The sequence below is a fragment of the Arachis hypogaea genome, chromosome 11 (assembly GCF_003086295.3).
Source record: "Arachis hypogaea cultivar Tifrunner chromosome 11, arahy.Tifrunner.gnm2.J5K5, whole genome shotgun sequence".
Taxonomy (NCBI): Eukaryota; Viridiplantae; Streptophyta; class Magnoliopsida; order Fabales; family Fabaceae; genus Arachis; species Arachis hypogaea.
In genome coordinates, this window is record NC_092046.1 from 47,443,817 (window position 1) to 47,471,654 (window position 27,838).

General features: G+C 32.6%; 3 protein-coding genes across 3 annotated transcripts; 2 read left to right on the forward strand and 1 right to left on the reverse strand.

The window, feature by feature from the left end:
* The first annotated feature begins 12,646 nt into the window (after nt 1–12,646).
* On the forward strand, nt 12,647–13,695 carry LOC140176106 (uncharacterized). Its single transcript, XM_072205981.1, has 2 exons — nt 12,647–13,043; nt 13,286–13,695. Exons 1-2 carry the CDS (start codon nt 12,647–12,649, stop codon nt 13,693–13,695), a joined length of 807 nt encoding a protein of 268 aa, XP_072062082.1.
* A 2-nt stretch (nt 13,696–13,697) lies between these two features.
* On the forward strand, nt 13,698–14,228 carry LOC112721330 (uncharacterized). The gene has a single exon (XM_025772400.1). It carries the CDS (start codon nt 13,698–13,700, stop codon nt 14,226–14,228), a length of 531 nt encoding a protein of 176 aa, XP_025628185.1.
* An 884-nt stretch (nt 14,229–15,112) lies between these two features.
* On the reverse strand, nt 15,113–15,842 carry LOC140176107 (uncharacterized). The gene is made up of 4 exons (XM_072205982.1): nt 15,807–15,842; nt 15,556–15,612; nt 15,349–15,409; nt 15,113–15,294 (listed from the first exon to the last, which is right to left on the reverse strand). The coding sequence occupies exons 1-4, from the start codon at nt 15,840–15,842 to the stop codon at nt 15,113–15,115; spliced, it is 336 nt and encodes a 111-aa protein (XP_072062083.1).
* Nucleotides 15,843–27,838: the final 11,996 nt, after the last annotated feature.

The window sequence follows — 27,838 nt, forward strand, 5'->3', positions numbered from 1 at the left end:
TCTCTAAAAGTAGTTTTTATACTAAACTAGTAACCTAGGGTTACAGAAAATGAGTAACTAAGTGCAGATAGTGCAGAAATTCACTTCCAGGGGCCCACTTGGTGTGTGCTTGGGCTGAGTGTTGAAGCTTTCACGTGCATAGGCTGTTCCTAGAGTTAAACACTAGCTTTGGTGCCAGTTTGGGCGTTTGACTCCAATCTGGTGCCAGTTTGGGCGTTTTACGCTAAGATATTTTAGGCTGTCTTTGAACGTCAGTTTGGGCCATCAAATCTCGAGCAAAGTATAGACTATTATATATTGCTGAAAAGCCCATGATGTCTACTTTTCAACACAATTGAGATCGAGCCAATTAGGCTTCTGTAACTCCAGAAAATCCACTTTGAGTGCAGGGAGGTTAGAATCCAACAACATCTACAGTCCTTTTTCAGCCTCTGAATCAGATTTTTGCTCAAGTCCCTCAATTTCAGCCAGAAAATACGTGAAATTATAGAAAAACACACAAACTCATAGTAAAGTCCAGAAATGTGAATTTTGAATAAAAACTAATAAAAATATAATAAAAAGTAATTAAAACATACTAAAAACTATGTAAAAACAATGCCAAAAAGGGTATAAATTATCCGCTCATCAAAAACCTTAATAAACCTCTCAATCATATCAGAAAGAATGGACAGCATTCACCTTTGGAATGTGGCAGGTGCATTGCACAAACCAAAGGGCATGCGTCTATATGCAAAAACACCATAAGGGTAAGTGAAAGAAGTCTTCTTTTGGTCTTTAGGATCTACTACAATCTGGTTGTAGCCTGAGTATCCATCCAAGAAACAGTAGTACTCATGTCCAGCAAGCCTCTCCAACATTTGATCCATGCATAGTAGAGAAAAATGGTTCTTCCTTGTGGCTTCATTAAGCTTCATGTAATCTATACACATGCGCCATCCAGTCACTGTTCTTGTTGGTAGTAACTCATTTCTTTCATTTGGCACCACTGTGATTCCTCCTTTCTTGGGGACTACTTGAACAAGACTCACCCAAGGACTGTCTGAGATTGTGTAAATCACCCCTGCTTGCCACAACTTCAGCACTTCTTTTTGCACTACTTCCTTCATTGTTGGATTTAATCTTCTTTGTGGCTGTATTGAGGGCTTAGCATCCTCCTCAAGAAGTATTTTATGTATACACATTGAAGGACTAATCCCCTTTAAATCTAAAAGTGTCCACCCTATGGCATCCTTGTGTTGTTTCAACACCTTAATGAGCTCCTCTTCTTGTTCCTTGCTCAAGGTTGAATTGATAATTACTGGGAAAGTGTCATTGCTCCCCAAGTAAGCATACTTCAAGCTTGGGGGCAGGGTCTTCAACTCCAGCTTTGGTGCTTCCACTTTTTCTTTGTTTCCCTTGTCAAGCATGATTGAGCCTTCCATAATTTCTTGTGGTAGCTCACCACATGATGTTTGTTGCTCTTGTTCCATTGCATCTTCAAGTTTGTCTTCTTCTAGGACTCCTTGAACCAGCTTCTCCATTGTGTCTACCATCATGCATTCACCAATGGACTCCTTTGGGTAGCTCATTGCAGTAAAAATATTGAACACCATCTTTTCTTCATGCAGCCTTAAGACTAACTCTCCCTTTTGCACATCAATTATAGCTCCAGTTGTTGCCAAGAATGGTCTCCCTAGTATAATTGATGTATTAGTCTCTTCCTCCATGTCAAGCACCACAAAATCAGCTGGGAAGATGAACTCTCCCACTTTAACCAACAAATCTTCCACTACCCCATGGAGAAACTTGAATGTCCTATCAGCTAGTTGAAGTGCTATCCTTGTTGGTTTGGCCTCTTCAATTCTCATTCTCTTCATCATGGCCAAGGACATAAGATTGATACTAGCTCCCAGATCACACAATACTTTTTTAATGCTAATATCCCCTATGATGCAGGGGATTTGGAAGCTCCCAGGATCCTTCATCTTTTGAGGAAGCTTCTTTTGTATGATGGCACTACATTCCTCTGTGAGCACCACAGTTTCTTTTTCTCCCCAGTTTCTTTTCTTAGTCATGAACTCTTTTAGGAACTTGGCATAGAGTGGCATTTGCTCTAGTGCCTCAGCAAAAGGTATGTTAATTTGAAGCTTCTTAAAGATATCCAAGAACCTAGAAAATTGGTTGTCCTTCCCATCTTTTCTCAGCCTTTGTGGGTAGGGTGCTTTTGGTACATAGGGCTTCAAGACTTGCTTTGGTGGAGCTGGACCAGGTGTCTCTTCTTCCTTCTTAGTTTTTGAGTCATTTACAGCTTCTTTTTCTTGCAAGTTGTGGTTTGAGGAGATCTCCTCCACCACCTTCCCACTTCTTAGTGTGATGGCCTTGCATTTCTCTCTTGGGTTGGTCATGGTATCACTGGGAAATGTATGTGTAGGCATTGGTATCTGTTTAGACAAGCTCCCTAGTTATAATTTCAGCTTTGAAATTGCTGCCCCTTGGTTCCTTATGTTGGATCTAGCCTCCTCTTGGATTGCATCTATCTTTTTTTCAGCTTGCAATTGTCTCTCTGCAATAGTGGTAATACTCCCTGGCAATTGTGACATAGCAGCCTCCAATCTTGTAAAGTTGTTGCTGTTATCACATGGTTGTGGGGCTGAGGATGATACATTTTGAGAATGGTTGTTGTATGATTGTTGGTTGGATTGGTATGGGGCATTGTGTGAATTATGGTAGGGTCTATGGTTGTTTGATTGATGGTTGGGGTTAAGGTTGTGGTACTGGTTAAATTGATATGGTTTGTGGTCTTGTTGGTTTTGTTGGTTCCTCCACCCAAAATTTGGGTGGTTCTTCCAACCTGGGTTGTATGTTTTGGCATTAGGGTCATATGGTGGTCTGGATGAATTGTTCACATGGTTGGCTTGCTCCTATTCACATTTAACTTCTGGGTTATCTTCTTCTTGCATAGGTGCTTGAGCATGGATAGCTGAGACTTGATTCTTCTCTATTTGCTTGGTTAGAGCTGCTAGTTGAGCTGTGATCACCTTGTTTTGAGCCAGCAGAGCATCCATAGAATTGAGCTCTAATACCCCCCTTCTTGGGTTTCTATCGGAGGCATAGAAATACTCATTGTTGGCCACAGTTTTTATGATGTCTATGGCCTCTTCAATTGTCTTCTTCTTATTGAGAGAACCTCTTGAAGAGTGATCTAAGGCCTTCTTTGATTCTTGTGACAATCCTTCATAGAAAATGTGCAGCTGTACTCATTCATTGAACATGTTCGGAGGGCATTTTCTTGTCAACTCTTTGTATCTCTCCCAAGCTTCATAGAGAGTCTCCCCATCTTGTTCTCTAAAGGTTTGCACCTCATCTCTCAACCTATTAACTCCTTGGAGCGGGTAAAATCTTGCCAAGAACTTATTCACCACCTCTTCCCAAGTTGTCAAACTCTCCTTTGGAAAGGATTCTAACCACTTTGATGCTTTATCCCTGAGAGAAAAGGGAAATAAAAGCAACTTATAGGTGTCCGGGTGAACACCATTAGCCTTCACTGTATCACAGAATCTCAAAAATGTGGTTAGATGTTGGTTTGGATCTTCTTGAGCATTTCCTCCAAATGAACAGTTGTTCTGAACAAGAGTGATTAGCTGTGGTTTGAGCTCAAAATTGTTGACATGTATATTGGGTCTCAAGATGCTGCTCCCACAATTTCCAGGATTGAGATTGATGTAAGAGCCTAACACTCTCCTCTCTTGTGGGGGAGCATGGTTGCCCACTACTTCATCTGGATGGTTGTGTGCTTCACCTTCCATATTTTGAGTTGGATTCTCTTTCTCTTCTTCTTCACCAACCACCCTTTTGCCAAGCTATTGCCTCCCTTTTCAATCTTAGAAATGTCCTCTCAGGTTCAGAATCGTAGGAGATTACAGCTCCTCTCCTTCCTGTCATATACAACACAGAACACAATCTAAAACAAGGATGAACACCCTCTTGGGAGAAGGGTGGGTGAGTCAAGTTACTTGATACAGAGCCTCAAACAGTTAATGTGCTTCTTGTTAGAATGGATATATAAACAATGAATGATTGAAATTTTAGTTGCAAAGAAAATAAAGAAAATAAGGACTAGACTTAAAGTAATTAACAAGTAAAAAAAATAAAATGCTTAATCTAAGTACCCATTAACTTAATCATTGTCAATTCAAAACCAATCCCCGGCAACGGCGCCATAAACTTAATGACCGAAATTCACTAAATCAATATAATGAACACGTCTTTGGCAAGTATACCAACTATCGTCAAGTAATAACTCACTATGAGTAAGGTTGAATCCCACAGAGATTGACTGATTGAACAATTTTAGTTACTGGTGATTTAGTCAAGCTAATCAAGAATAATTGTGAGTGCAGAATTCTAAACAGCAAAATAGTAAATAACTTAAAATAAAAGAAAGCAATAACGTGCAGGAATGTAAATGACAAGAATGTAAAGTGCTGAAAATATAAATGACTTTATTGTAAATGGGGAGTGGGTTGATAGCAGAAATTAAAGAAAGCTATAAAAGAATGGGGAAGATTCATTGGAGTTGGGAGATATTGCTCTCTTTGGATTAAATTCATATCATCTCATCTTCAATCATGCAACTCATTGACCTCTTGGCAATCATGATTGATTGAATCCCAATTCCTTGGTGATTCAATCTCTCAAATCTTGATAATCAGCCAATTCTTTGGTTTAATTGCTCATGAAGAGAGATAAGCTTGGTCCCTGATTTTACCACACATCATCATAGATCCAAATATTTAGGTAGATTTCATGTCACCGTATCCAGTCCCAAAACCCAGATCTACTCAATGTGAGAAGGGATTTCAAGCATGATTTCATGTTTCCTTTTCCAAGGCTCCCATGAAACCCAATTTGTATTCAACCTCTTTTCCAAGATGATTGAACACTAAGCATGAAGAACGAAATTCCTTCTAGCAAATCAAAGAGAAGATGAAGAGAAGAAGAAATTCACTATCAATTAATCCATCAAGTATAATAGAGCTTCCTCCCCAAATGAGAGGGAAGTTAGCTACTCATAGCTTCAGGTACAAAAACGGAAATTCAAACTGGAAAATAAAACTAAGTACGAAAGTAAGAACAATTCAAAAAGTTCAAAAGTCTCCAGAAGCTCCAAAAGTCCTTTTCTAATTCAGGGTACCTCCTATTTATACCAATTTTACTAGCTTCTCAGGTGTACTTGAAGTTTCTCAAAGTGGGCCTTTCACACTTTCGTTAGTCCAGTCCATTTGGCTGAATATTCTGCTCCCAGGATAACGTAGCACATTTCAGGAAAGCGTTGCGTTCGTGCGTCCACGCGCACGCGTCACCCACGCGTGCGCGTCATTAAGCTTTTTGGCACTTTCACGCGTACACGTCACCCACGCGTACGTATCATCTTCAGCGCTTTTGGGAAAGGCACAGCGTTAGCGTCAAAGGTGTTCTTCCACGTGTACACATCACCCTCGCGTACATGTGGCCTTCAAAAATGCCACTTTCTCACCGCTGCTTCATCCATGCGTGTGCATGCTCCTTTAAAATTAGCATTTTCACGCGTACGCGTCAGCCACGCATACGCGTGACCCTTCGAGAATGTCACTTACACGTGTACGCGTCACCATTCGTACGCGTCACCAACGCGTACGCGTTACTAGCCAAATTTTTCCCACTCTGTATCGCATGCGCTCTTGTTAAAAACGTAGCGCCAAAGGTGCTCTTCTTACTATAGTGCATAGCGCTTTTCAGGAAAACGTAGCGCCAAAGGCGCTTTTCTTTCCTGGGTTGCATAGCGCCTTTGAGGAGAACGGAGTGCTCTCTAGATTCTGCTGTGGAGCGCTCTTGGGGGAACGTAGCGCCAAAGGTGCTTTCTTGGAGAGTGCATGGAATTGTTGTGAAAGCGCAGCGCCAGAAGTGCTCCCCTGTATCCAAGTTCTTCTCTATTTTTCTTCTTTTTCTTGCTTTCTTCATCCTTTGTTGCTCTTTTTACCTGAAATTCAAGCAAGACTCATTTCAAAGCAATGTCCCATAAAGTCATCATATAGTTCATATAATTGCATCACTTGAATAAGATTTTACCAATTCAAGCAAGACTCATTTCAAAGCATTGTTTTTTGGCTAACAATAGGCCTACTTGATGAGTTGCTCATTGAAAGAGGCTTCATGTTGCTGAATAGAATTGGAAGTGGCCTCTTTGTGTTCTTCCTTTTGGTTGGCCTCTTACTATTAAAGGGCCTATTTTGTATTGGAGGTCTAATTTGTAGTGATCTTATAGGTACTAGTTGAGTTGAAGGCTGGTTGTCTTGAGGAGAAAACAATGGAGTAGGATTTAATAGAGGGGGCATGTTTGGTATCACCTACTTAAAGAGAAAATAAATGCAATAAAGTTAAAAATTATAAGGTTCTCCTTAAACATAAAATAAATGAAATGAAGCTACAAAATGAGAAAATATATCAAATATTTGGTATTGTAACATCCTACCACACAGAGCTTTATGCTTAACCCGTAAAATAGAGGTGTTGTGGTATTACGACCTCTAAAATAGTGGTGGTAGTAGTAGTAGTAGTGGTAGTGGTGGTGGTGGTGGTAGTTGAAAGGATATTATAACGAGGAGCCTCAAAGGATAGCTTAAGCAACGAGTCATAAAAAGAAAAGTGCATCGCTCACGAAGACGTGAAATCGGGGTAAGCCAAAAAGGATAAAACGTGAAAATAAAAAGAATAGAGTACCAAACTAACAGATTATCAAGCTCCAAACTCGTCCTGCGAAGTCAAGGCCAGCCGAAGAACATCATATATATATATATCCCCAAAACATAAGACAGTAACCTGCTTCTCCACGTCGACTTCTAAGAGAGACAAACACAAGTTATATATACATAGGAGAATCTATAAATATAAATACATAACCAACAGTCCAAAATATAACATCCCAAAACTAAACTTCGCTTGCTCAGAAACTCCAAGCGCTCAGCGAGGTGCCGCTTGACCTGCATCAGAAAAACGACAACATATGTATGGAATGAGAATCGAAAGTTCTCAACATGGTAAAGGTGCCAACGTACATAATATATAAGGTTCCGGGAAAGCTAGAGGCAATCCTAGAACTCCAATACTCAGATTTAAAACTTAGTTATAAACAAGAAATCAGGTAATCTATCTAAGGTACTTAGGTTCTAATCTAAAACACAACTCAACCCCTCAATCTCACTCTCCTCTAATCCTCCAAACTCAGGTGGAACTACCGTCAGCGTTACCTCCGCCAGCATGAAGGATCTCTCAGTTGCATAGACATACAATGTAGACAAGAAAAACACAGATAGAATGCAGTTACAACAGGTAGAACATATAGCAATTATACATAGTTAATCAAATAAGCAAACACAAGTAATGCACACTCAAACAAAACAGACGAATGCATATGATGTATGCCTGCCCTATGGCTAATGAGTCTTATCTGTCGGTTATAAAGCCAAACCCAACATGTCCGGTAGCTAACCCTTGACAGAACACCAAACACGAAGCAAGTGGGACAACGCTGCAATCTTTGCATCTTACCCGTGTACTCGGAGCAATGGGACAACCTCACCCTTGCCTCTTTCCCAGGCGATGATACAATTTTCAACCCAGAGCAAGTAGTGACAGAATTCAACCCTTACATCTTATCCGGAGTCTCGAACTCTTATCCAGAGTAAGTGGATAACACTACTACATCTTACCCGGAGTCTCAGCTTATACCCGGAGTGAGTGGACAACACCACCACCTCTTACCCAGTCACATATATCTCATTATCATCCAATTCATTGAGATAGCATACTTTAAAATCATTCCTCATAATCATTCGTTCAAATTCAATCATCATCACTCCTTCATTATCATCATCATATTTATTAGCCACTCCTTATTTAACATCACCGACCATTCATTAATTCACATCTTAAACAACTTCAAATACACTCAAAGTAATCCCCTAACCATTTCATCCCATCCACAACATTCCCATATTCCATTTTGATTAGAGCTTCGGATTGAGAGATATGGTGGAATGAAATTGAAGTTAGGGTTTGAAACACTCCCCTCTTCTCCCTTTGTGTTTCAGTGTGGAATGAAATGTTCTAAAGGAGAGAGAGCTGAGTTATGCTTTTATATGATGGGTCTTAGGTCCAATTTGGATCCGGTCCAACCGGTTCAGTCCGTTGGCCTGATTTTAGACTAAAATCTTTAAAAAGTAGTGCCAAAATTCGTATTTTTACTATTTCTACCTTTTTGGATTAATATAATTTAATTTTCTAACTTATTTGATTAATAATTAATTTATTAACTAATTATTTACTAATTATGCAGGGTTTATAGGTATCACCACAGGTGGTGCTACAGCAGGTGCTGCTGGTGCTACTTCTGGGACTGTTGCTGGTCTTGCATCTGGTAGTATAAGAGAAGAGAAGATAGATATGCTTGTAGCAATCTAGTCTATCAATTTTTTGAGGTGATTCAGTTGCTCATCTCATCCTTTAATGATAGATTGAAGCTCTTTTAATTCTTGGATCAATGGTTGAAAAGCTTCTTCCATCAAGGGTTATGGAAAAAAAAAGGTTGGTCGTGTTAGAGGAAGTCATAGTGCATGAGAGATAGTATTTCAAGAAGACTATAAGAGTAAAAATGTTGGAACAGTTGTAGTTCAAAGGGTGGTTGTTCATAATGCTCATACGGGTGGTAGTGGTAAGATAGATATGAATTTAGGTCCCATAGAGGTAATTAGAGGTGGTGGGATGGAGTTTAAAAGTATTGCAGTTGAGGACAATGTTGAGAGTGAAAGTTATTAGTTTATATTATTACACATTCAGTTTTATATGTTCTTTTAATAAACTACTTTAATTATTTATTTTATTTTTAAAAGTCACAACTCCTTTCTTGATGATAAACTTGTTGGTGATGAATTCATCTTAGTGTGGGTTGATGGAAGGAAATAAAGACTAACATTTTCATTTTGTTGGCTTTGATTTGTTAATGTGCTAGTTTTATGTTTTAAAGACTTGTGTATATTGTTACTATTTTGTGAATTATGATATTGTTTAAACTTTAAGTATTTAAAGTATGTCAAATGGGGATATTTGGTTAGGTTTTTCGAATTTTGATGTTTAAAGACGCAATGTAATTTATTTTGTTTTGTTAACATATACTGAAGAAAAAAATTTCAATTTCTTTTCATTTTTTCTAATTTTTAAACTCTTTTTTCGAATTTAATATTTATTCAGGTACCCGATTATCCAAGCCAATCCAACCCAAAAGTAATCGGCTTGGGTTGATTCAACCACAACACCATAAAATACCTCACTCAACCCAATTACAGCCCTAGTTGTATGGATATGGTTAATATATAATAAAAAGTAATGTTTCGATAACTCATTACCGTTAATTTTGTAGAGGAAATAATTCGACGGTAATAATTTTTTAAATTATTTTTAATTTAAAGTAATCCAAATTTTACCGTTGAAAATTGTTACGAAATTGTCCGACGCTAACAGATTAAGTATTATCGTTGGATTAAATTCGACAGAAACCACATATTAGATTTGTCCATTTTACAAAAATTTACTATTGGATTTTATTCAATGAAATGTTAGTGTCGGATGTGAAAAATCCGACAGTAATGTATTTTCGTCACAGTTTTTATCGGCGATTTACATCCGACGGTAGAAAAATTATTGTTGGATTATAATTAGAGTTTTGACGAAAATTCTGACGATTTTGAACGTATTTCTTATGGTGGCTATGAATTTATGAAGTAGTTCATCTCGTCTTCCTCCTCATTAGGTATATCCATAGGTTTTTCTTCTACTTCACCATTAGATACATAGTTAATTTGATGAGGATTAGTTATCGGGTCTCTTCTAACAACAGACCCTTCATGGCTTTCGTAAATCTCCTTCCAATGACTCCTTTAACATTCCATTTGGATCATGATTTGAACCCTCCATGCTACCCTCAAGTGGCGCGTTCAAATCGATCATCATCCTTCTGACAGTGTTGCTTGACTGGGTATTGAAACTAATTTCCAAAGAATTTCCTTATGTGAAGTTGATCAAAATAACAAAACATTTTAACGTGTGAATCACGGGATGACAAGAATGCTAGTGCAGGACTATCTCAACATCACGATCTTTGTGTAGTAAGTACCCGTGTCAAAAAAGATAGAATACTACTGTTAATATTACAAAATAATTATTGCTTGTTACGAAACAAAGCCAAAGGGATGAATAATATAATACATTTTGTGCTAAACGGTGTTTTCCAAACTTGTTAAGCATCGCAGTTTAGATAAAATACAGACAAATACAAGTTGAGATGAACTAAATACGACGGATCCATTTTGATCTCTTATCATTTTTTTCATCATAATAAATTGATAATAAAGGTGTGTGAGATATCTTAATTTATATGTGAAAAAGTATATTAGTAGTAAGAGCAAATGAAAATTAAAAATAAATGAAAAAGATAAGTAGATGAGAACATTAAAAGTAGATGAAATTACAAATAATTGAGCAAAAAAGTGGATAAAAATTAGAATGTAATAATAAAAATGTTGATTGAAAGAAGAATGAATAGAAGAGAGTCGAATGGGATATACACAAAATAATTTGGGGTATTTATAAGCGTTGGAGCTGGCTCAAAACCGAAAAAGGGATAAGGATTGATTTGGTGGGAAGTCAGACCGAATTTTACTGCAAATTTAAATAAGTAATGGAAGTAATTTAAATCTAAATAGGTGGGAGTCTACCTGATTTTCCTACAAATTGATGGTATCCAATTTAATTTTCATGCATTTTGTTTTAGAAAAATATTTTATTTTAATAAATAATTTTAATATATTTTTTTATTTATTTCATTTAAAAAATAAATAAAATTTAATAATTATTTCATAATTTATTTATCACTTTCTAATTTAGTAGACGTGAATATTACTAGGGGTAATTGGTAAGAATGCTAATAGAAAAAAGGCAACAAAATTATTATAATATCAATTCGTAATTAATATTACTAAATTAGGCTACCAATTTAGAAAAGAGATTATATATATGGTAATAATATTTTTAAGCAGAATTATTCACTTATTCTGCAAGTAAATAATCACTATTGATTATAGAAAATTTAAAGGCCAATAAAATTAACCATAAAAAATTTAACTAAATTTTATAACTATTAAAATTTATCTCTAATTGACAATTTTAATTTCTAATTAAACATTAATTTTGGAAATACCGTTAGCTGAGATTTCTAGATGAAAAAATACTTTCCATCAACCTCTTCCTATCTTCTTTTTGCTCTTCGTCTTCTTCCGTCACCATCAATATTCTATCTTTCTCTTTCTCTTTCTTTGTCTCTTTCTCTCTCTCTCCAATGTGATGAAGCACATATCATCTAAATTCATGGAAAAATTATTATAAAGGATCATTAGGAAGATTTAATTATTAAAAAGGACCTTTAATTTTAAAATTATTTAGAAAGACTTATTTTTTAATATTTTAAAAAAAGGACCAAATCTTTTTTGTGAAGAGACAAATATATCCTTACATTATTTTTTCATTTATTTCTTTTTTTTAACATAATTTTTTTTTAATTATCTATGACACTCAAATCCTTATTCTTCATCTATAACTCATAGAGACATTTGTTGCTGCCAATCACAAAACTTAAGACTTGGGAGTACCTATGAGTATACTCCTGGCAGGTAAGTTGATTTTCTGGTATATTCTTGCAGAAACATTGCTATTGAGTAATATATTTCTTTCAAACTCGTTTTTAGATTTTAATGTCTCTTCCCTCATTATTGGTTATTTATTGTTTTATATTTTTGCATAGACATGGAATCTACTGTTCGTCGATAAATTTTTTGTTATTTTCACATTGAAGGTAATATTGAAGTTGTACCAAACCAGAAAATTATTTATCATGGAGGAAAAATCATAGGAGAGCTAATTGAAGAAGGATGCACACATTCAAATTTAATGCATAAGATATGGCTTCGAACCAAGGAAAATATGCAGAATAAACGCATTACCTACACAGTCAAGTTTAACCAATCTCAACTCATAGATCTCATTGATACTGATAGTGTTAACTAATTGATCACATTCAATGATGATACAGCTCATGTATATATCATGGAGGTAGAAAAGACTAACCATGATATTGCACCTCATGAGGACAATGACGACAACGTTCATGACAGGTATGTATTCCAACTGGGTTATCTTTTTATAAATTTTCTTATATTAGTGATTAGTGAATTGTTATGAAATTAATTTAATTTTTTTTATGATTAGTACACTATCAAGTAATTCAACTCAAGGAGTCGACGTCGTTACTAATATTGATGGTCAAAATCCATTGACACCAATTCTATGTACAACCCAACTTGTCCCTACACCTCATATTATCAATGGCTCTGCTAAGTGAAATGATCTTATAAAGGAAGAAGGACAGATTTTTCAAAATGCAAGTAAGCTAAGGAAAGCATTGTTTGAATATGGTATTGCTCATAAGTTTACATACAAGTTCTTAAAGAACAGTCCGGATAAAATAATTTGTGTGTGCAAGGTTGAAGGTTGTCCGTGGAAATTGTCAGCTTATGCTATGGAAAAAAATACTTCGTTCCTCGTGATGAGACATTTTATCAAGAATCATAAGCACTCAACTCAAGATGTATTGGAAAGTACTCACTCTTTCATATCTAATTTGGTGTCTTCAATTATTGTCGACAAGTTGAGATTAACTCCTGACAAGTTGCCTAATGACATACGAAATGATATTTTCAAGGAATACGGATTTTCACTAACATATCACCAAGTTTGGGCTGCAAAAGAGAAAGCATTAGCTGAAATTAATGGCGTACCTAAAGATTCATATATGCTAATTCCTTGGATATGTAATCGTTTAGTGAAAACTGATCCACAAACAGTTGCAAAATGGACATGCTCTCCTAGTTATCAATTTGAAAAGCTTTTTGTTGCATATGGGTGTTGTGTGACAGGTTTTCTTCGTGGAGCAAGGCCTATATTATTTATTGATGGTTGCCACTTAAGTGGTCCATACAAGGGAACTCTTCTAGCTGCCTCTACATGCGATGCAAATAATGATTTATTCCGATTGCATATGCAATTGTTAGCGCTGAAAATAATGAGAATTGGCTTTGGTTCCTATCTAATTTGAAAGAACTAACTGGGTCAATTCCAGTTACGTTAATATCTGATAAGCATCCATCAATTATTGCAGTTGTGGAGCAAGTATATGACAGGGATAGACATGCTTATTGTTATCGACATGTGAAAGAAAATTTTTGTGCAGAAACTAAAAAGTTACAGAGGGGAATACGCGATGAAGTAAAAGAAGATGCAAAAAAACTACTAGACGCAGTTTGTTATACCCGTTTTGGCACAGAATTTACAGAAACTGTGCAACAACTTCGTGCATTTTCACCAGAACTTGCAAATTGGTTAGAGACTAAAGGAGATATTAACAAATGGGCAAAGTCTCAATTCCCTCATCGACGATGGGACCTCATAACTACCAATATAGCTGAATCATTTAATTCATGGATAAGAAAAGAGAGGACTCATAGTATTTGTGCTTTAATAACAGAGCATAGAGACAACTTGCAAATCTGTTATATACTGCAAAGTTAGAGATGACTAAATGGAAGAATGAAGTTGGGCCAAAGATTGATAAAATATTGATGGAGCATGTAGCTAGAAGTGAGTTTCTTAAAGCAGTGAGATATGGAGATCATAATGTTATGGTTAGAGGGTCAAATGTTGATGTACGTGTGAATCTACTACGCAAAGAATGTACATGTCTTGAATGGCAAATGACTGAAATTCCATGTCCACATGCTTGTGCTGCAATTAAATTATTACATGGCAACATCTACACCTATGTAGAGGAGTGCTATCTGAAAAGTTCACAAGAAAAGATTTACGCGAGCAGTATGATTCCAATTGAAACTCATGACATGCCTGATGTCAACAACCTGACCCTAACAGACTGGGAGAATAATATTTTTCTTATGTCACCTACAACAACTCGTCCTCCGGGAAGACCATGCAAGAAGCGCCGAGAGTCACAATTTCAAGATGTGCATGTTTACAAATGTAGCCGATGTGATCAGAGTGGTCATAATCGTTCTAAACGTAGAAATCCTAATCCAGAAAAGATATGAATTTTTTTAGGTAGTTCTAAATTTATAGATTGTCACATTTAGAATTGCAATATTGGTTTTTCTTAAGTTATGCATATTAGGTGATTCTGCTGAGTTTCTTAATTGTATCTGCACTTAAACTTTATAGTTTTACTTTGATTTTTAATTAAATTTGTGTAATCTTACACTTGAATTTTGTAGTTTTATGTTGATTTAATAGCGTTTCTGCAAATATGCACTTGAATTATGCAACAGGTTTGGCTTTAGTTCTATTGTGCAATTCTGCATTAAAGTTGCTGCACTTAGTAAATAAAAATCTACAATTTAATTTTTTTCTATGATTTTGCACTAATGTTCTGTAATTTTCTGCACAAACTCTGCAATTTTACACTAAAATTGTGTAACTCTGCTCATAGTTAAACAAAACAATCTTAGAAAAAGAAACACTTTCTATAAAATTTTCAATTGATATTTTCATTACAAGTCAAAGATCCAATGAATAATTGTGCTTCCATACCAGTCTTCCAGTAAAATTAGACCACTCTAATATTTTCATACCATTATTCCTTATGCTTCATTGATAGCCTTGATAGTTGCTAGTTACTAATAATCATGGATAATGATCATCACACTCATAAAAAAGAAATTCATATTTCAAATCAATTCAGGTTCATAGACTCAATGAGGCTGTAGAGAAACATTTCAGCTTCTCTTTCAATCTGTTTTCAAGCAAGAGATAGAATTCATGTTTGAAAGTAACCTTATTCTCCCTACAGCCATGTGTACTCAATGATGTTTCAATGTAGATAATACATTTCACTCTAATCAACTCTTTGAATTTTCAGATAGGGAGAAGCCGAATCTCGAAGCCGGAACAGAACAGTCACTAACCATAACATAGAAGCCTACTTTGCACCTAAAAGTGACTTAATGATAGTATCACTTATACCATCAAGATAAGGGAACAAGTGAACAGATCCTTTGAGTTCATGATACTGAATCCAGGGAAGATTTTCGGCGATGTATCGTTGCACTATAGCAGGCACCATCAAATCTTCCTCTCTATGCCAAAGAAGATGGACAGAAGCTTCATTATTTGGAAACGAGTTTTTAAAATCCAAAAGACTAAAATTTCATTTACCAAATCCAATATTTAAGTCACGGTGGAGAGTCTCGTATTCTCCTTGCTGTCTTGCCTGAGCCTGTAGAAACAAAGTACAAAGTGAAATCAAGAACTTTGGTTAATTCTCTGGCAAAACAATCACCATAAACTTTTATTATTATAACCAATATAAATTATTTTAGGTCACTAAATTGTAGCCACCTAAAGGCTAGTAGTGATACTTACCACATGACCCTTTTTATTAGACCAAGTTGTTGAAGTAAGCTCTTTATCTTTGAAATCCTGCATTTTTTTGTGTAAACATAATTAAGAGTCATGACATATAATCAGGTTCTTCTAATTAGACAAATAGAAAGAAATGCTACAATCATAAGCAACGCCAAAGCATTGTGTTTAAAGTCCATGAACAATTTTAGAACACAAGTTTAGAAACAAAAACTGATCCATCTTTATTTTCAGTCTCATACCAAACACACCTTGAACATAAACCCTTCAAATTCAGATTCATTCATTTATTAATGTATTTTTCAATATAGACAACAAGTGTTATTAGAGTTCTTACTAGGGCCAAAGATAACGCTCTTAACATCAATAATGCACTACTATATTCATTAAAAAAATTGTAACTTAGATTTTGTTTAATGCATATGCCCTTATAACTTGAAAGAAACAAAATTGAAAATCACATAATCAGTAAAACAAAACAGTGACTAATAGCATCATCAGGTTTGAATTAAGGCATTTTCACATCACACTAAAATCTTATTCATAAATTGAAAATGTTCAAACTTCATCATGTATTGCAGTTTTCACCTTAAAAGCTATACAATTTTTAATTTCAAGGATACTAATATAGCTCAAAAGCTTAAGGCAGGGACTTGAACCTGAAATAAGCGTGTGGCTTTGGGGAGCTTCAGGTGGGGCTTGCTGCTGCGAGCGACTGGAGGAGTCAAAGGAGCAATGGTCGACGTGGGACGAATGAGTTTCACCGCCGGCGACGAGCTTCAGAAGACGATTCTGCCCGAAGATAACGATTTTGCCTTTGACAACTTTGCTGGATGGTAATGAAGACGAATCTCTTTTGACGCGACGAAGACGACATCGATTCCACCTCTGATACGACGATTCTACCTTTGGCGAATCTTCTCAAGCGCGCGCCACCGACGTTTTCCTTAGGTTGGGTATGGAGTGGGTTTGAGAATAGGTGAAGAAGATGGGAAAGAAAACAAGGGGAAGGAGAAGAAAGATTATTGGATATTATTGTCTTTTTATTTTTTATTTTTCATTTTTATTTTTAATAATATATAAATTAGTCCTTTTTAATAATTTTAAAATTAATAATCCTTTTTATTAATTAAGTTTTATTAATGGTCCTTTATATTAATTTTCCCTAAATTCATTCTCGTACCACTTCGTTTGTTAATTCAGAATTATAAAAAATCCCAAACACCTCGATCGCCTCATCAACTCTACCTTCACTTCCGTCAAATCCTCCCTTTCCTACAACTAGTGTGATTTCCGCGCGTTGCGTGAATTGTGTACATAATCTATTTTATTGTATTTATGTATATTTTGTTTATAAAAAAATTAATACATATTTATGAGGAGTTAATTTATTTAGTATATAAATAGATTGATTAATTAATTTTTTTTATAATATTGATGTTCAATCTCGTTAAAAAAATAAATATATAAAATTTGATCTTATAGCATTTCTAAAACTAAGTGTACACTTATAAATATTCCTCAAACTTGATCCACAACTATTCTGAATTTCTTTTTTCACATATATGACATGTTAGAAGTAGTAATCCTTGGTATATTATCCAATTGGTTTTGTCTAAACAAAGCCTGGATGCTTCATTTTATTTATTGGTCCAGTCAAGCCAACCATAAATAATTCAAAATTTAGAATACTAATTTGGATACCCCTTAAAAAACTAAAAGATCGATCTAATTGAACTTCATTTAAAACATATTAAATCAACACTCTAATTTCAAAACAGACACAAAATCACTAAATAGCAAAACCATATATATATATATATATATATATATATATATATATATATATATATATATATATATATATACCTAGTTCTGTGTTATCACTATTACTTTCAAATGATGGTATAGCAAATATTCGTAGCCAACCATAGCACACAAAAAATAACTATTTTTTTTATTTGATTAAAAGTCCTACTTCTTTCTTATCAATCAAACAAAACCAACAAAAGTAAACTCATGAATCAATAAAAGTAAACTCATAAAGACAAAAGCATTTTTATTTTAAACTTTGATATATATTTAAACCAAAGGCACCCTTAACCCTTGATTCAAAGATCATTGGCAATTGAACATGAACCTCATGTCTCAATCTCTAAGCCATTCTTATTTCATTCTTTCAATTCCTTTATTATTTGCTCCAAAAGTCACATCTTTCCAAACAACAAATAGAACCATATGTTAAAAAGACATGAAAATATTTTTTTATTGCCACATGCCTCAGTTCCAAATTGAATGTGAGCACTTATGCCCTGAATATTACTATCTCAACACATTAAGTATTGATAATAGTTAAAAATACAAATCTCAACAATAAATGAAACTTTTCTAGTCCTTGTCCCTTGTTGCGGCTGCAATCAATCTTGCATCAATCTACGAGCGCAGCCCGTTCCTCCTGTCATAAAATACATGGAGTACAAACACAAATAAAAATGCAGCCATTTTAACTTAGAAAGCCAAAAGAATCAAGTAGTGATATACTCTACTTGTACCAACCCCTCTCATTAACAGTTTGATCTTGTACCATCAATTTGTCAATTCGAGCCTGCTTTGTTGGGTCGTATAAACTCAAACGAATAAAAAAACACAATTTGATGTTTTATTCTTTCTTTTGCTTTTGTCTTATGTTTGATCTTCCTAAAGATATAATCTAAAGTTTCTCCATCTTTACCTTAGCATTCATTCTCTCAACCTCCCCTTATAGGTCTGCCTCCCTCAGAGACACTGACTATGTACCTTTCTTGATTCTTTATTAATTCTCTTTGAGTTTAAATTCGCGTACCAATTTCAAATGGTAAATTTGCGCTCAAATTTTAAAATTCAAAAGAAAAAAAACCGCTCAAATTGGAGTGGGTTTCACTGAAACTACATGCTTAAACCAATGGATAATAAACTCTCAAACCAACCTAAGGTTACCCGGTTTAAAAGACACTACACAAAGCTAACAATGGTAAAAGCCAGATCTGTGAATAAGGGTGAATTAAATCGTGTTAAGAAAATATAAAATAAATTTCTACTTAAAAAAAATTACCTCTGCAACACCGTCATGGTAGGATCTCAGAGCTCTCGTTCTCTTCACCGTGTCATCAACTTGCTTCTAGCTACTCCTTTTTCACTGTTGGCAGGAACACCACTCGCAGCTGCCGCTGTTCTAACGGCGGTTCCTCTGTTTGCATTGTGAACAAAGATTTTGTGTTTACTTCGGTGACGGTGCTGAGATTCCGTACCGGCAAGCAAAGAGAACGATGGAGAGAGATCTGAGTTTTTAAATTTTAAAATGCAGTAGCTTATGAAAATGGTTGTCGCTAAATGTCCAAATTTTGTCATTTTAGATATATATTTACTTTGATACCTTTATTTTTTTAGTGTGCCATGTGTCGTTCAGACAGGTTAGACACTTGTCAAGTAAAGAACCATTTCCTGCTTTCTTTTTATAGTTTTATATATAAAGGAGATATCTAACTGATAGAGAGTGTTAGCAAGTACCATTATTGCAACATTTTGAATTGAATATATATTGAATAGTACTAATTAACTCCATGTGAAGCATCTACAGGAATATAGTTTGCGTTTCGCAAATGTTAATTTTATCATATTAATGGCTTATCTCTTTATATATAATTTTATGCACATAATATAATGATGTTTTATATAGTCAAATAGTGTTTGATGTAGTACAACTCTTTTATTGGCCAAGTTTCTAATTAAACGGGTAGTTGCTGATTGATATATATATATATATATATATATATATATATATATATATATATATATATATATATATATATATATATATATATATAAATTTATATATTTTATGCATTACTAGTATTTTTACTCATAATAATATTATAAAAATATAATTTTTTTAAAATTACGATCTACTTTATTCTGACAGTATAGATTATGCATAGTACAAAAAAATTTTAAAATCAAACCACTTTTACAAAAAAAATGTAGATTGACAAAAATCTCCAACTAAAAAGATCAATATCTTTGTAGATAAAAAAATTAAATAATAAGATTTTTAGTTATTATTTTTATATAAAAAGTCTAATTTTTATTAATAATAAATTTTAATATTCGTTATCTAAACTTTGAAATAATTTAACGTGTATACTTTTACATTTAATTAGGTGTTAAGTCTGTTGCATAAATAGAAATAATTAATTTTTACACTTGCTAATTAAAAATAATATTTTTCTCTCTATGTATATAAAAATATAATTAGATATTAACATAAAAAAATTATACTGCTAGTTATAAAATTAATTAAAAATTAATTTTTTTTTTAAACAATTGAATCTTGATTCTAACTTTTAATTATAACATTAGTATTCCCTCCAAATTATATGTAATAAATATTTGAAAGAAGAGAAATAAAAATATAGATTAGAAAGATAAGTAGTGAAAATTTAAAATTAAATAAAAAAAACTAAAAATATATATAATAATAATTTTTTTATTTGAATTATATTATTTTGTTAATTTTGTTTTCTGTAGAACAGAAAGGTAGAAAAAATAAAAAATGAGAGAAAAGAGAGAGAAAGATAAAGATGAAAAATGAGAGTGAGAGTAAGAGTTTGTTAATTTTAAAAGAAAAATTTTATTTCAATTGTAATAAAAAATATCGGATGACATATCTTAATTTGTCAAATTATTAATATAAAATATAAAATATATATAGAGTGAAAATGGTAGAGAGAAATAGAAAAATGGAGAGAGGTAGATGAGATAATTTAGGAAGTAGTTTATTAATTTTGGAGAAAAAGATTTATTTCTCAATTTTAATAAGAGAGTGCCATGTGACACATTTGGTTATTAAATTAGATAGTTATATATGATACATAATATAGGTATATTTCAATTTTAATTTTAATACAATTAAAGAATGACATGTTGCACATTTTGATTGTCAAATTAGTAAGTAGTCATTGATATTGATAATGATATATAAAAGAGATAGAGTGGTTGAAGAAATAAAAGCGATAGAGAAAAAAATAGGGAGGAAGGAATAACTCTTTAATTTTAAAGGGAAAGATTTGATTTCAATTGCAACGAGGGAGTGACATGTGGCACATTTTGGTTGTAAAATTAGAAATATATAATAGATGTCAAGGCTGCAACAAAGAGTGGTAAGATTGGTTAGAGAGTAAACAAATCTAACAGTTGAAAACTTCATGCATAGGTGAGACGTGGAGACATTTGCTGCTAGTAGTTTAAAGTGGTCCAACCTATTAAGGTATTGTAAGCAGATATGGCGTCGACTACGATGTAGTCAAAACTTAACGTCTTTGACCTCAAGCCTTTACCAAAGGTGGTGTACAATGAGATGAACCCTAAAGGTCGGATCGGCGTATTTCCTAACCCGAAAAGGTTGTCTGGATACGCCTTTAGATCCTTTCTTCTAGCCTAAACTTGTCGAAAGTGGGCTTAAACAGTATATTCGCCGAACTTCTTTGGTCCACCAAAGTTCTATGAAGATTTGCATTGATAAGGATCATTGTTATCACTATTGAGTCATTGTGGCCAGATGTCACCCCTTATAAATCCTCTTTGGTGAACGAGATGGTCAGTAAATCGAGAATTCTGTTGTCTTTCTCGACTTGATATACTTCTTTGAGATGTCTTTTACATGATGATTTTGAGATTCCTCCTCCTGCAAACCTTCCGTTTATCATATGTACGTGCCTCTCAAGAGTTTGCAGGGGATGATCTTGCCGTCCTCCATCCTCATCATCTCTTTTCCTCTTTCTTTGGCCGTCTGATCTCTCAGCCAAGTATCTTTCTAGCCAACCTACCCTGGCCAGCTTTTCTACGATATTCTTTAAGTCATAACAATTATTGGTAGAATATTTGTACAGTCTGTGATACTCGCAATATTCTGTCTAACTTCCAGCCTTTTTATGTTTGATAGGCTGAAGAGGTGAAAGATTTTCGGTGTGGCATATCTCCCTGTAAATATCTACAAAAGAAACTCAGAGTGAGGCATAGTTATGGTATCTTTGAGACTTTTATGAGTTATATTCTTTTTTTATCTTGGCTTCCTTCTCCTTGTCCCGACTTTGGTAAGACAAGTTGGGCCTTGGGAGAGACTCTCTAAGTCGAAAATTTTTCTCCATGTTAATATATTTTTCTTCCCGTTCTTGTACTTCATACAAGGAAGTCGGATGTCGCTTAGATATGGATTGGGAGAACGACCCATCTTTAAGGCCATTAACCAACCCCATTAGTACTGCTTCAGGAGGCAAGTTTTGTATTTCAAAGCTGGCTTTATTAAATCTCTCTATATAATCTCGGAGTGTCTCTCTGACTTCTTGCTTGACCCCTAGCAGGAGGCTTGGAGTATGCTTGACTTTGTCTTTCTAAATTGAAAATCTGGTAAGGAATTTCCTGTCAGGTCATCAAAGCAAGTTACCGACCTGGGTGCTAAGTTATCAAACTATTTCATTGCTGCTTTAGTCAAAGTTATCGGAAAGGCTTTGCAACAAATTGCATCAGATGCGTTTGGTAGGTACATCCGACTTTTGAAATTGCTAAGGTAATGCATCATATCGATCGTTCCGTCGTAGAGATCGATGTCAGGGGATTTTAAAGTTTATGGGAACCCGAGCTCGCATGATCTCTTCAACAAACAGATCTTCACCTCCAAGAGAGCTTTTCTCTCAATCTGTCCAATTGTTCCGGCTTCGGAGGTCGGCTTCTAACTTCAAGAGCTTTTCCTCCAGCTCTTTCCATTGTCGCACTTCTTTTCGTAATTCTCTTTCTGCTTTCTGTTGTCGTTCAGTCTCCAACTCGAGTTGTTCTAATCGTCCACGGTGGCCGTGAACTAACCCTAGTATCTCCGTCGGATGGGGAGGTTCTTCATCTTTGAACGGGTGGACCTCCAAATAAATCCCTGGAGATGAGGGTTTCCCGATATTCCTTCTCTGTGGGGGGCGATTGTTCTCTCTCGGGGCGTCAAGTCGTCATGGTGGGGCTCTGGCTCCGACTCAGACGCTATGTGACCGTCTTCATACTGGTTGTTCAACATATGTGGATGTAGACTTCCAGATACTCGGCAATGGCGCCAATGTTCTGAGAGTTACCTGAAACGGTGATTTGGACCTGAACATGAGGTCCAGACTCCTTCTGAGACAGCGCTCGACTTTTGCTAGTGCCGAGGTGCCGCCATCCGAGTTCCTCGTAAGGAGGTGGGGTGGTACCTGCAAGAGAATGCGATATTTAAGTTAGCAAAAGTTTTAAGCAGGTTTTTAGTAGATTGGGTTCTGAATATACCTGAGGGTGTTAGTGTATTTATAGTAGAGAGACAACCATCTTTTAGAGTAGTTCCACCTTTGTGGGTGGATAACCATTTTCTTTATCTTCGGAGCTTGTTGAGATCTTTTTTCTAGATAAAATAAAGATAGTAGGAGATATTTCAGGAGATGGTTGCCCGACCTCTATGAGATCGAGTAAGTAGAGGAGGCCATCCTTTTTTTAGGTAAACCTTTATCTTTATTAGACCTAACTTTATATTTTTGGGTCAAGGTATAAATAATATCTAACAACCTCAATTATATAATATTATATCTAAATTTTAAAATTTTAAATATTTAAAAAATTTTAGTGACAACATCTAAATAAATAATCTTCAAACTCAATATATAAGTATTATGTTAACAAACAAAAATTCTTTATTTATATTACCATAAAGATTTATACAAATCACCTTGCAAATAAAGTTCATAACCATACATTGAAAATAACAGTGAATAATCTAAAACCATAATTCTTATTTATTATTAGCACCACAATTTTTCTTTCCTTCTCAAAAAATTTAAAATCATTTTCATCAATTAATAAATTTAAAATAAAATAAATGATAAAACTCACAACCGTGCAGCAACAAGGCAACAACAACCTAGTTTAAATTTATATCTTATTAAAATTTAAAATTAAACTTTTAAATTTTATTAAATTCTTAAAAAAAATGTACTATATTAATTCTTGACCTATTTTTTATTAACACGTGCTGATCTGATATAACTTAATGACGTGGATCTTTAGTGACAGTGTCACCTTATAATTTAGCCAGGTATAACAGTATAATGACGTATCGGTCAACGACACGTAACATGCTGACGTAGATGGTTGTGTCACGTGTCGCAAAATTATTAGTCTATGTGTCATCCACTATATCATTGTTAGATATATGCACCAAATTAGTTCCTTATTTTACATCAAATGACTCATTTTAGTCTCTGAAATTAAATGTCGTGCACCAAATGAATCCATTCATAAATTTTTTTCTATTTTTTTATAAATTCAAAATTTTTAATATCTTTAAATACATTAATTTTAATTTTATCTTTTCACGAGTTATTTAAATATAAGTGTTTTTATAAGGTGATTTTAAAATTTTAGTTTTAATTATACAAAGTTTTTCTACAATATTTTATTAAAAGAATTATATGAGATATATATTGATATTGTAAGTTAAGAGTATAATAATATTTCTTAATTAGGGTTGGAAGTGAGCCGAGTTGAGTCGAGCTGGACCAAATTCAAGCTCGGCTCACTAAAATTGAGCTTGACTCACGACTCGACTCATTAACAATCGAACCTATTTCTTAAGCTCAAGTTCGGCTCAGCGAAAACTCACAAGCTGGTTCGAACTCACGAACTGACTCAAATAATAAGAACATAATCTATAATCTTATATCAATAAATTATAACTTATATATTTTTAAAAATATTTAAAAAGATCAATTTTATATATTATTTATCTATCAATAAATTATAAATTTTTTATTTATATCCTACATCAAAATTATATATAAAAAATAAATATAAAATTTTAAACAATTAAGATCATTAATATATATACATAATTAAATATTACTATTTCATATGTATATATATAATCGAGCCAACTTACGAGCTAATGAGCTGAGTTTATCCAAACTCAAGCTCGGCTCATTTAATTTATGAGCTCAATTCCAACCTCAAGCTTAACTCACCAACTCACGAGTTTAGCTTATCGAGCTATAAACGAGTCGAGCTCGAGCTATTAACGAGTCGAGCTCGAGCTGGCTTGACTCACTTCCAACCTTATTCTTAATACAAACTTTTTAATATTTAACACCTTAATAAATACTTTAAGAATACTTGATAAGGCACTTGTTAACTCATATAAATTCATTATCTGTTTTAAGAATGTTCGATTCCATATATAATTGACTTTTCACTAAATTAATAAAATAGATTTATACTATCGATTATAATAATTCATTTTATCTATTAGCTCGATGGCCCTTTCATATATGACACTATTAATTAATATAAATACTTATTGTAACTATGGTTTGAACAATATTAAAACAGATACAAATAAACTCAAGAAGCAATAAAAAATTTTTAGATTTAACTAACATGTGCTCTAATAATATGTGTTAAAATTATTAATAAAAAAATTATTATAAAAAATTGTATAATAAAAAATATAATTAAAATTAGTGTATCAAAAAAATTAAGAATTTCAAATTTACAAAAAAAGAGAAAAAACTAATGAATGAACTAATTTGGTGTATAATATTAAATTTTATAGATTAAAATGAGTCATTTAATGTAAAGTAAGGGATTGATTTGGTGCATATGTAACGATGATATAGTGAATGACACGCGGACAAATAATATTATGATATGTAACATAATCCGACTCGTAGTAAAATAGCATTATGACACGTGACATAACCATCCACGTCAGCATGTCACGTGTCACTAACCGACATGTCATCATACTGTTATACGTGACTAAATCGTGATGTAACATATATCTCTAAATGTCTACATCATCAAGTCATGTCAGCGCATTGTTAACGAGAAACGGATCAAAGATTAATATAGTATAATTTTTTTCAATTTCAAAAATATAATTAATATAATTAAAATTTCAGAAATAATTTTAGTATATAACCAATTTTAAAAACTTTTTTAGATTTAATTTTTTAAATTTTTAATAAGAGATTCTCATAGAAATGAAAGCTGCAGTTCCGGTAAATTACAACCATACAGTAAATTTATTTTAATTTAAATTTTATTAATGGCTATGAATTCAGTCCAAATTCAGTTTTACTTCCCCCACAACCGTGCTTGCCGGACTTGCCTTAACTTCTTCCAATAGAAAATTTAAAGTTTCAATAAAAATTTCAACAGGACCGCTTTCACGCAATAAATAATGCAACTTCCCTGGAACCGTGCTTATCATAACCTATTATAAAATAGGCCAATTCTATGATATCTATCATTGTTATTTAACTTATTTTTTGTGATAAATTTTAAATTTTAAAAATAATTTATTTTAATGATTTTTAAATTAAATATTAATTTTTAATTTTTTTTAGTAAATAGTATTATTTTTTAAACACTATAATATTTACCTATAAAAAATATTAAACTTTAAATTTTAAATTTGAAATAAATATAATTTGAGTCAATGATAAAGATTATTTTTAAAAGATCATTTATTTTTTAAATTAAATTAATTATATTAATCTTTAAAAAATAAAATATAAGTTAAATTAGTATCTTTGTTAATTAGATGATAATATATCATATTAAATATTATGTAGCATGATGACATAGAAAATTAATATCACGTATCACAAAGTAATTGGATGATATCACATATTATCTAATATGTTATAAATTTATTTAGACTCAAATTAGTTCTTAAAATACACATGTAAATCATTTTTATACCTAAAATTTTAAAAATTATTTAAATTAGCCCTTATATAAATCTCTCTTTTTTTTCTTCATACTATTAGATTTTTAAAATTTTTAATACTACTAATTTTAATATCATTTTTTAGATCTTAATAAACAAAAATTTTTTTACATAAAATAATAGAAATAAATAATTTATTACAAAGTTATTTTGTCATTTATATTTTAAAATTTTTTATTTTTAAATTTTATTTTTTTAGTGAAATTTTTTATTTAGATCATTTTATCAAACTATTATTAATTATATACTTAAAATTTTATTTTTTTAAATCTTACTAAATAAATATAGTAGTTATTTTAAAATTTAAATTTTTATTTTTTTTAATTTATAATTTTTGTTATTATTTAACTTATGTGATAGAACTCAATAATTAAAAACCAATTTAATTGAAAACTAATTTGCGAGATCTCTGTTAAATCTTAATATTTTAATGTAATTTTTTTATTAATATTATTACTATTTAGTTATTTCCGTTTTTCTATGTATTTTTAATTGTCATTTTTTTAATTTAATTTGTTAAAAAGAATTTTGAACTAAAACAAATATAGAAAAATAAAAGTGGACAACTAGTTTTAGATTAGACTAAATTTTGACTGAAATTTAAAAGATTAAAAGTTTAAAATAACTACTATATATATTTAGTGAGATCTAAAAGATTAAAATTTTTAGTATATAATTAAAAACAATTTGATAAAATTATTTTATAAAAAAAAATTCACTACAAAAGAACTAGAATTCAAAAATATAAAATCTAAAATCACAAATAAAAATAACTTTGTAATGATTTAATTATTTTATTATTTTATTTGAAGAAAAATTTGTTTATTAAGGTGTAAAAATTGAGATTAATATTAGTTGGATTAAAACATATTAAAATGTTAATATTATAAAGAAAAATAAAAGAAATACATATATAAGGACTAATTTGATCAATTTTTTAAATTTTAGGGATAAAAATGACTTATGTATGTATTTTCAAATATTAATTTGATTCTAAATAAATTTATGACATTTGCCAGATAACACTGACATGCCACATGTCACTAACTTGATACGTCGGCCAATTACTTTGTGATACGTGATATTAATTTACTATATCATCATCTAACTAATGAAATGATCAATTTGGCTTACGTTTTAACTTTTAGGGACTCATATAACTAATTTAATCTTTCGATAACCAATTTAAAAAATGAATAATCTTTCAAAAAAAATTTAACTTTTAACTCGATATAATTTTGTGAAAAAATAATAGTGTTAAATCCAAGTTTAAATGGGATTGGCTTAAAAAACAAATTCCACTTAATACCATATAAATTGCTATTTTTGAATAAAATTGGATTAATTTATAAAATGAAGATTAAATGAATATATGTAAACAGCAAGGTTTTGAAATCTAGTAGAGTTTGAAGTTTAAAGGTTTAAAGATGTAATTGAAGTTCGATAGGGATG